The 10412-nt window shown below is 41.0% G+C and overlaps 1 protein-coding gene across 1 annotated transcript in view; it reads right to left on the bottom strand.

The window, feature by feature from the left end:
• Window positions 1-8375: 8375 nt before the first annotated feature.
• The window catches only part of plekhh3 (pleckstrin homology, MyTH4 and FERM domain containing H3), a 34006-nt gene continuing 31969 nt past the window's right edge, over window positions 8376-10412 (bottom strand). The window contains exons 12-14 of the mRNA XM_019875722.1: window positions 10006-10389; window positions 9333-9524; window positions 8376-9102 (exon numbers count right to left, since the gene is read on the bottom strand). Of these exons, the coding sequence (XP_019731281.1) occupies window positions 8953-9102; window positions 9333-9524; window positions 10006-10389 (726 nt within the window). The 3' untranslated portion in view covers window positions 8376-8952. The remainder of the gene's footprint in view (window positions 9103-9332; window positions 9525-10005; window positions 10390-10412) is intronic.

Genomic DNA, 10412 nt, shown 5'->3' on the forward strand with positions numbered 1-10412 from the left:
GCTAAAAACGCCTTACTATACATGGTTGTTTTTTTTTTGGGCTAAAAACGCCTTACTATATACATAGTCGTTATTTTCGGCTAAAAACGCCTTACTATATATACATGGTCATTTTTTTCGGCTAAAAACGCCTTACTATACATGGTCATTTTTTTCGGGGGTTTTTTCGGCTAAAAACGCCTGACTATACGTGGTCGTTTTTTTCGGCGCCTTACAATACATGGACGTTTTTTTTTCGGCTAAAAACGCCTTACTATACATGCTTGTTTTTTTCAGCTAAAAACGCCTTACTATACATGGTAGTTTTTTTTGTGCCAAAAACGCCTGACTATACATGGTAGTTTTTTTCGGCTAAAAATGGCCTAAAAATGCCTTACGATACGTGGTGTTTTTTTGGGGGGGGTTAAAAACGCCTTACTATAGGCGTTTTTGGCCGAAAAAAACGACCATGTACAGTAAGGCGTTTTTAAGCCCATTTTTAGCCGAAAAAAATGACCATGAAAAGTAAGGCGTTTTTGGCTGAAAAAAAACGACCATGTATTGTAAGGCGTTTTTATCCCCCCAAAAAAACGAGCTTGTATAGTAAGGCGTTTTTATCCCCCAAAAAAATGACCATGTATACCTGGTCGTTTTTTTCGGCCAAAAACGCCTTACTATACATGGTCATTTTATTCGGCTAAAAATTGGCTAAAAACGCCTTACTATACATGGTCGTTTTATTCGGCTAAAAATTGGCTAAAAACGCCTTACTATACATGGTCGTTTTATTCGGCTAAAAATTGGCTAAAAACGCCTTACTATACATGGTCGTTTTATTCGGCTAAAAATTGGCTAAAAACGCCTTACTATACATGGTCGTTTTATTCGGCTAAAAATTGGCTAAAAACGCCTTACTATACATGGTCGTTTTATTCGGCTAAAAATTGGCTAAAAACGCCTTACTATACATGGTCGTTTTATTCGGCTAAAAATTGGCTAAAAACGCCTTACTATACATGGTCGTTTTATTCGGCTAAAAATTGGCTAAAAACGCCTTACTATACATGGTCGTTTTATTCGGCTAAAAATTGGCTAAAAACGCCTTACTATACATGGTCGTTTTATTCGGCTAAAAATTGGCTAAAAACGCCTTACTATACATGGTCGTTTTATTCGGCTAAAAATTGGCTAAAAACGCCTTACTATACATGGTCGTTTTATTCGGCTAAAAATTGGCTAAAAACGCCTTACTATACATGGTCGTTTTATTCGGCTAAAAATTGGCTAAAAACGCCTTACTATACATGGTCGTTTTATTCGGCTAAAAATTGGCTAAAAACGCCTTACTATACATGGTCGTTTTATTCGGCTAAAAATTGGCTAAAAACGCCTTACTATACATGGTCGTTTTATTCGGCTAAAAATTGGCTAAAAACGCCTTACTATACATGGTCGTTTTATTCGGCTAAAAATTGGCTAAAAACGCCTTACTATACATGGTCGTTTTATTCGGCTAAAAATTGGCTAAAAACGCCTTACTATACATGGTCGTTTTATTCGGCTAAAAATTGGCTAAAAACGCCTTACTATACATGGTCGTTTTATTCGGCTAAAAATTGGCTAAAAACGCCTTACTATACATGGTCGTTTTATTCGGCTAAAAATTGGCTAAAAACGCCTTACTATACATGGTCGTTTTATTCGGCTAAAAATTGGCTAAAAACGCCTTACTATACATGGTCGTTTTATTCGGCTAAAAATTGGCTAAAAACGCCTTACTATACATGGTCGTTTTATTCGGCTAAAAATTGGCTAAAAACGCCTTACTATACATGGTCGTTTTATTCGGCTAAAAATTGGCTAAAAACGCCTTACTATACATGGTCGTTTTATTCGGCTAAAAATTGGCTAAAAACGCCTTACTATACATGGTCGTTTTATTCGGCTAAAAATTGGCTAAAAACGCCTTACTATACATGGTCGTTTTATTCGGCTAAAAATTGGCTAAAAACGCCTTACTATACATGGTCGTTTTATTCGGCTAAAAATTGGCTAAAAACGCCTTACTATACATGGTCGTTTTATTCGGCTAAAAATTGGCTAAAAACGCCTTACTATACATGGTCGTTTTATTCGGCTAAAAATTGGCTAAAAACGCCTTACTATACATGGTCGTTTTATTCGGCTAAAAATTGGCTAAAAACGCCTTACTATACATGGTCGTTTTATTCGGCTAAAAATTGGCTAAAAACGCCTTACTATACATGGTCGTTTTATTCGGCTAAAAATTGGCTAAAAACGCCTTACTATACATGGTCGTTTTATTCGGCTAAAAATTGGCTAAAAACGCCTTACTATACATGGTCGTTTTATTCGGCTAAAAATTGGCTAAAAACGCCTTACTATACATGGTCGTTTTATTCGGCTAAAAATTGGCTAAAAACGCCTTACTATACATGGTCGTTTTATTCGGCTAAAAATTGGCTAAAAACGCCTTACTATACATGGTCGTTTTATTCGGCTAAAAATTGGCTAAAAACGCCTTACTATACATGGTCGTTTTATTCGGCTAAAAATTGGCTAAAAACGCCTTACTATACATGGTCGTTTTATTCGGCTAAAAATTGGCTAAAAACGCCTTACTATACATGGTCGTTTTATTCGGCTAAAAATTGGCTAAAAACGCCTTACTATACATGGTCGTTTTATTCGGCTAAAAATTGGCTAAAAACGCCTTACTATACATGGTCGTTTTATTCGGCTAAAAATTGGCTAAAAACGCCTTACTATACATGGTCGTTTTATTCGGCTAAAAATTGGCTAAAAACGCCTTACTATACATGGTCGTTTTATTCGGCTAAAAATTGGCTAAAAACGCCTTACTATACATGGTCGTTTTTTTTCGGCCAAAAACGCCTTACTCTACATGGTCGTTTTTTTTCAGCCAAAAACGCCTAACTATACATCATCGTTTTTTTCAGCGAAAAACGCCTTACTATACATGGTCGTTTTTTCGGGCCAAAAACGCCTGACTATACCCTCGTTTTTTTCGGCCAAAAACGCCTTACTCTACATGGTCGTTTTTTTCAGCCAAAAACGCCTTACTATACATGGTCGTTTTTTCGGGCCAAAAACGCCTGACTATACCCTCGTTTTTTTCGGCCAAAAACGCCTTACTCTACATGGTCGTTTTTTTCAGCCAAAAACGCCTTACTATACATGGTCGTTTTTTCGGGCCAAAAACGCCTGACTATACCCTCGTTTTTTTCGGCCAAAAACGCCTTACTCTACATGGTCGTTTTTTTCAGCCAAAAACGCCTTACTATACATGGTCGTTTTTTCGGGCCAAAAACGCCTGACTATACCCTCGTTTTTTTCGGCCAAAAACGCCTTACTCTACATGGTCGTTTTTTTCAGCCAAAAACGCCTTACTATACATGGTCGTTTTTTCGGGCCAAAAACGCCTGACTATACCCTCGTTTTTTTCGGCCAAAAACGCCTTACTCTACATGGTCGTTTTTTTCAGCCAAAAACGCCTTACTATACATGGTCGTTTTTTAGGGCCAAAAACGCCTTACTATACATGGTCGTTTTTTTCAGCCAAAAATGCCTTACCATACATGGTCGTTTTATTTGGCTAAAAATTGGCTAAAAACGCCTTACTATACATGGTCGTTTTTTCGGGCCAAAAACGCCTGACTATACCCTCGTTTTTTTCGGCCAAAAACGCCTTACTATACATGGTCGTTTTTTCGGGCCAAAAACGCCTGACTATACCCTCGTTTTTTTCGGCCAAAAACGCCTTACTATACATGGTCGTTTTTTCGGGCCAAAAACGCCTGACTATACCCTCGTTTTTTTCGGCCAAAAACGCCTTACTATACATGGTCGTTTTTTCGGGCCAAAAACGCCTGACTATACCCTCGTTTTTTTCGGCCAAAAACGCCTTACTATACATGGTCGTTTTTTCGGGCCAAAAACGCCTGACTATACCCTCGTTTTTTTCGGCCAAAAACGCCTTACTATACATGGTCGTTTTTTCGGGCCAAAAACGCCTGACTATACCCTCGTTTTTTTCGGCCAAAAACGCCTTACTATACATGGTCGTTTTTTCGGGCCAAAAACGCCTGACTATACCCTCGTTTTTTTCGGCCAAAAACGCCTTACTATACATGGTCGTTTTTTCGGGCCAAAAACGCCTGACTATACCCTCGTTTTTTTCGGCCAAAAACGCCTTACTATACATGGTCGTTTTTTTCAGCCAAAAACGCCTTACTGTACATGGTCATTTTATTCGGCTAAAAATTGGTTAAAAACGCCTTACTATACATGGTCGTTTTTTCGGCAAAAAACGCCTTACTATACATGGTCGTTTTTTCGGCAAAAAACGCCTTACTATACATGGTCGTTTTTTCGGCAAAAAACGCCTTACTATACATGGTCGTTTTTTCGGCAAAAAACGCCTTACTATACATGGTCGTTTTTTCGGCAAAAAACGCCTTACTATACATGGTCGTTTTTTCGGCAAAAAACGCCTTACTATACATGGTCGTTTTTTCGGCAAAAAACGCCTTACTATACATGGTCGTTTTTTCGGCAAAAAACGCCTTACTATACATGGTCGTTTTTTCGGCAAAAAACGCCTTACTATACATGGTCGTTTTTTCGGCAAAAAACGCCTTACTATACATGGTCGTTTTTTCGGCAAAAAACGCCTTACTATACATGGTCGTTTTTTCGGCAAAAAACGCCTTACTATACATGGTCGTTTTTTCGGCAAAAAACGCCTTACTATACATGGTCGTTTTTTCGGCAAAAAACGCCTTACTATACATGGTCGTTTTTTCGGCAAAAAACGCCTTACTATACATGGTCGTTTTTTCGGCAAAAAACGCCTTACTATACATGGTCGTTTTTTCGGCAAAAAACGCCTTACTATACATGGTCGTTTTTTCGGCAAAAAACGCCTTACTATACATGGTCGTTTTTTCGGCAAAAAACGCCTTACTATACATGGTCGTTTTTTCGGCAAAAAACGCCTTACTATACATGGTCGTTTTTTCGGCAAAAAACGCCTTACTATACATGGTCGTTTTTTCGGCAAAAAACGCCTTACTATACATGGTCGTTTTTTCGGCAAAAAACGCCTTACTATACATGGTCGTTTTTTCGGCAAAAAACGCCTTACTATACATGGTCGTTTTTTCGGCAAAAAACGCCTTACTATACATGGTCGTTTTTTCGGCAAAAAACGCCTTACTATACATGGTCGTTTTTTCGGCAAAAAACGCCTTACTATACATGGTCGTTTTTTCGGCAAAAAACGCCTTACTATACATGGTCGTTTTTTCGGCAAAAAACGCCTTACTATACATGGTCGTTTTTTTCAGCGAAAAACGCCTGACTATACATCGTCGTTTTTTTTAGCCAAAAATGCCTTACTATACATGGTCGTTTTTTTCCGGCCAAAAACGCCTTACTATACATGGTCGTTTTTTAGGGCCAAAAACGCCTTACTATACACTGTCGTTTTTTTTCGGCCAAAAACGCCTTACTATACATGGTCGTTTTTTAGGGCCAAAAACGCCTTACTATACACTGTCGTTTTTTTTCGGCCAAAAACGCCTTACTATACATGGTCGTTTTTTAGGGCCAAAAACGCCTTACTATACACTGTCGTTTTTTTTCGGCCAAAAACGCCTTACTATACATGGTCGTTTTTTAGGGCCAAAAACGCCTTACTATACACTGTCGTTTTTTTTCGGCCAAAAACGCCTTACTATACATGGTCGTTTTTTAGGGCCAAAAACGCCTTACTATACACTGTCGTTTTTTTTCGGCCAAAAACGCCTTACTATACATGGTCGTTTTTTAGGGCCAAAAACGCCTTACTATACACTGTCGTTTTTTTTCGGCCAAAAACGCCTTACTATACATGGTCGTTTTTTAGGGCCAAAAACGCCTTACTATACACTGTCGTTTTTTTTCGGCCAAAAACGCCTTACTATACATGGTCGTTTTTTTCAGCCAAAAACGCCTTACTACACACATGGTCATTTTTTTTCGGCCAAAAACGCCTTTCTATACACTGTTGTTTTTTTTCGGCCAAAAACGCTTTACTATACATGGTCGTTTTTTTCGGCCAAAAACACCTTGCTATCCATGGTCTTTTTTTTTTCGGCCAAAAACGCCTGACTGTACACGGTCCGTTTTTTTTGTGCCAAAAACGCCTTACTATACATGGTCGTTTTTTGCGGCCAAAAACGCCTTACTGTACTTTTTTTTTTCGGCCAAAAACGCCTTAATATACATGGTCGTTTTTTTCGCCTAAAAATGGGCTAAAAACGCTTTACAATACATGGTTGTTTTTTTTCGGCCAAAAACGCCTTACTATACACTCGTTTTTTTTCGGCTAAAAACGCCTTTTTATACATGGTTGTTTTTTTGCGGCTAAAAACGCCTTACGATAAATGGTCGTTTTGTTCGGATCAAAACACCTCATTACTATAAATAGCTGTTTTTTGGGGCTAAAAAAACGCCTTAATACACATGGTTGGTTTTTTTCGGCTCAAAACGGCTTTCTATACATGGTCATTTTTTTGGGGCTGAAGACGCCTTCCAATACATTGTTGTTGTTTTTTTCAAGGAAAAAAAAACGCCTTACTATATATTCACTGTCGTTTTTTTCATTCCATATTTCTCAATTCTAAAAATCAACTCCTGTTTCGCTAAAAGAAAATTCGAATAGAATTAAAGAATTTCGAATCAAATTTTTTTCTGTGTATCTGAGGGAATTTAAAAAGCGCATGGGTCGTAACTTTACCTTTTCAAATGAAACGTGGCCAGCTAAAAAAATCAACAAAAAAACAAAAAAAAACACCAAAGTTGTCTGAGAGGGGTAAAAAAATTAAATACAATAAAACGGTGCTATTTTGTTTTTTATTAATAATTACATACAGTATTTCTCTTATTGCACTTCCAAGTTAGTTTTAAAAAAATAGTGCAATCAACTATACACACACACATTAGATCAAGAGGTACCATGCAGCGTACAAAGTGACTGTAAAACAAAATGGGTTTTCTTGTTGTTGTTGTGCTCCATCATCCCAAAGCTGCCTGCAGCTGCCAAGAAGTCAAGGTTTTGCCCGTTCATCTGATACAGAACATGCTGCTGGCGTTGATTTCTTTTGTGATGTCTTGTCACATGGGAAACTTACACTGCACAATTAGCTCCACAAAATCGCTCCTCGAGTAAAATTAAATGCTTGAATCGAAAAGTGGAAGGTGGGGCAGAGAGAGGGGAATCATTGCTAAAATATAATGCATTAAAAAAATAAAAAAAAATCTTTGGTCCAGCCTAAAACAGGGCAACACTTTGGCTCGGGGAAGAAACTTCAAACATTTTGCACGTCTGTTTTTGTGTGCATGTTTTTTTTTTGTGTGCGTTTTGTGTCACATGCGTGTTTGTTTTTGTGCATATTTTGTGTGTTTGTGTGTTTCTTCGTCTATCTGTTTTTGTGTGCTGTGTGTACGTGTGAGGTTTTGTCTGTGTATGTATGTGTGAGAGAGAGAGAGAGAGAGAGAGAGAGAGAGAGAGAGAGAGAGAGAGAGAGAGAGGCTAAAAAAAAAAATTGTAACCTGGGGATTTGTCACTTGTCAGATCTGTTGTCATGAGCATGAAACTTGTGCATGCATGCTAGTTATAGTTGCGCTCATAAATTTACAAATCCTGTCAGGATTTGTGAAATATTGGACATTTTTGGAACACAGTACCGATGAGTCTATGGCCTCTTCTGAGATGCCTTCTAGTTGTCACGACCTCACTCAGGCAGTAGAGTGGTCGCGGGCTCAATCCCGTGTTTTTGGGTGCATGTTATTTAGTGACAATACAGTAATCCCTCGTTTATCGCGGTTAATGGGGACCAAAATCACCCGCGATAAACGAAAATCCGCGAAGTAGCGACCCCCCCCCTCTACATAGGTACATGTACACATTTCTAAGGCCAAATTTAATGGTATACATTCATGTAGAAGTAAATTTTGAAGTAATTAACATGACAATGCTGTATACTAATAGATTTAAACATGTATAAGGTAGGTTAGGTTAGTGTATGAAGAACAAAATACAGTAAACATATACATGTAGTACTGTATATGTTGCTCTATGTGACTCGCTGTTGTTTTGCTGACTTTCGCAGCTTCTCGAGGACCGTTTGCGGACTTAAAAAAAAAAAAAATTATGAATATGTTTGAAAAAATCCGCGATGCACTGAAGCCGCGATAAACAAACCGCGGAATAGCGAGGGATCACTGTTTGCTTTTGTGTGTGTGTGTGTGTGTGTGTGTGTGTGGGTGTGTGTGTGTTTGAGTGGGAAGGTGTTTTTGTGGAAATTTAAAAAGAACAAACAAAAAACATCTAATAATTGAATGAATGACAGCCAGTAAAACGAAAAAGTCAAATTGGTGGGCTCTTAAGTCAAGGTACCTCTGTTTTACAATTGTTAGCAAAGCTGCGCTGTGCTGTAACGTCATCAGTCAATGCCAAAGTACGCATGAGGGACGAGTGGGCAGGAAACCATAGAAGAAGACGACGACGACGACCACAACGGGACAGCAACAGTGATCCTTCCGTCAGGGTCCTGGACAAGAGGACAACAGCCACGGTGACTTGAGCGCGCAAAGGCGCAGCATCTGTTTCCAGTTCCAAGTTCACATGGTTGGCTGCATCAACACTTCTGCGGTAACGCAGGCCTGATCCGGGACCTTATGAAAACTCCTCGACGAAGGGCGCGGGAAGGAGGGGGGAGCGCACGAGAGGGATGACGGCCGCCTTCGAGGAAAGTTAACCCAAACGGGCCCAAGACAGAAAGCAGATGTCTGAGAAGTTGTTCGTGGTCCAGCTCTTGAGGGCTTTGCGTCAGAGAACAGCTTCGCCTTCGTCCCCCGGCGCCGACACATTGGGCGGCGTCCATCTCAGACGGGGTGCGAGGGCAGGAGGGCGGGCGCGGACGGGTGGCGGAAGCCCACCAGTGTGCCGTCGTGGATTTTGACGCCGTCGCCTTTGCCTCGCTGCAGACGGGTGGCGTTGAAGTACGCGTTCATCAGCTGCGTGATCTCGCTCAGCTGGGACGGACACAAACGTGCACTTATTATCGATTCAATTCATTTCCTAATATTTTTGCATTTTCATTTTTCTTTATTGAATACTTTTTTTTTTTTTTAAGCATTCCGTTACCGATCATCAGAGCAAAATCCCCATGACAAGAAAAATCCACGACATATGACTAGTCGCTGAAAAGGCCATTTTGCTGACAAAAATCGGTCTTCCGTCCGTTGGTTGGTTGGTTGGTTACCTTGTTGGTTTCGAAGAGCATGTCTCGGCCACCGGCGCTGATCTTGAACGTGTTGCTGTCGGAGACGCCGTACGAGCAGATCTGTCCGTAGGGAAACGACTCGAGGGCCTCGGCCTCTCCTTGGCGATACAGAGACACGCTGCCGGCCGCCACCCCCAACCACAATTTCTGGGAAAAGCTCCCCGTTGAACTCTGGAGAGGACACTCAAAATGTCAGCGTGACCTCGGGGACCACATCTGGGTATCCTCTTTGTGCAAGTGACACTGCCCTGAGTCATTGCGTGCGAATAGCGAGATATTCATTGAACCGAGCATAGCATGAGAGCATGAGAGCAAATGTCCAAACAATTTTGGTGCGCGCGATGAAATTATTTCAGCTGTCATTTGTTAATGTGCTTTTGCCATTTAAATGCTATAAAACGCGCATGATGATTGTGATCACTCAGAGTCACAAAAATTAAATATTCCTATCCGGCTATGTAACGGAACCTATTAAATATTCATGGAAACAAACAGCTATCGTTATCCTGCTAATGTGCTTTAACTGTTGAAATATTAAAAATGGCAACGCACGAGTATGTCAACTACAAATGTACGATTGGCTAGGAATGCGGCTTGCGACCAAAAGTCCGCAGGTTCGATCCCCGGCAACGAGACGAGAGCGACTACTCACAATGTAGAAGTCGACTTCATAGAGTGTGCATCCAAAGCCGGACCATTGACGTGCTATGGCCAGGTAGGCGGCCATACTGTCTCTGCAGTTGGAGCCCGCCAAGTCCCTCCAGCGCTCCAAAATGGCTCCCATGACGGCCGCCGCCTCCTCCTTCACGCGGCTGCGGAGGCGCAGGTCCTTCTCGACCTTCTGCTTGTGCACCGCCGCCGCGTGGCTCCACAGTGTGCATCCAAAGCCGGACCATTGACGTGCTATGGCCAGGTAGGCGGCCATACTGTCTCTGCAGTTGGAGCCCGCCAAGTCCCTCCAGCGCTCCAAAATGGCTCCCATGACGGCCGCCGCCTCCTCCTTCACGCGGCTGCGGAGGCGCAGGTCCTTCTCGACCTTCTGCTTGTGCACCGCCGCCG

This window comes from Hippocampus comes, unplaced genomic scaffold (assembly GCF_001891065.2).
Source record: "Hippocampus comes isolate QL1 unplaced genomic scaffold, H_comes_QL1_v1.1 scaffold93, whole genome shotgun sequence".
Lineage (NCBI taxonomy): Eukaryota > Metazoa > Chordata > Actinopteri > Syngnathiformes > Syngnathidae > Hippocampus > Hippocampus comes.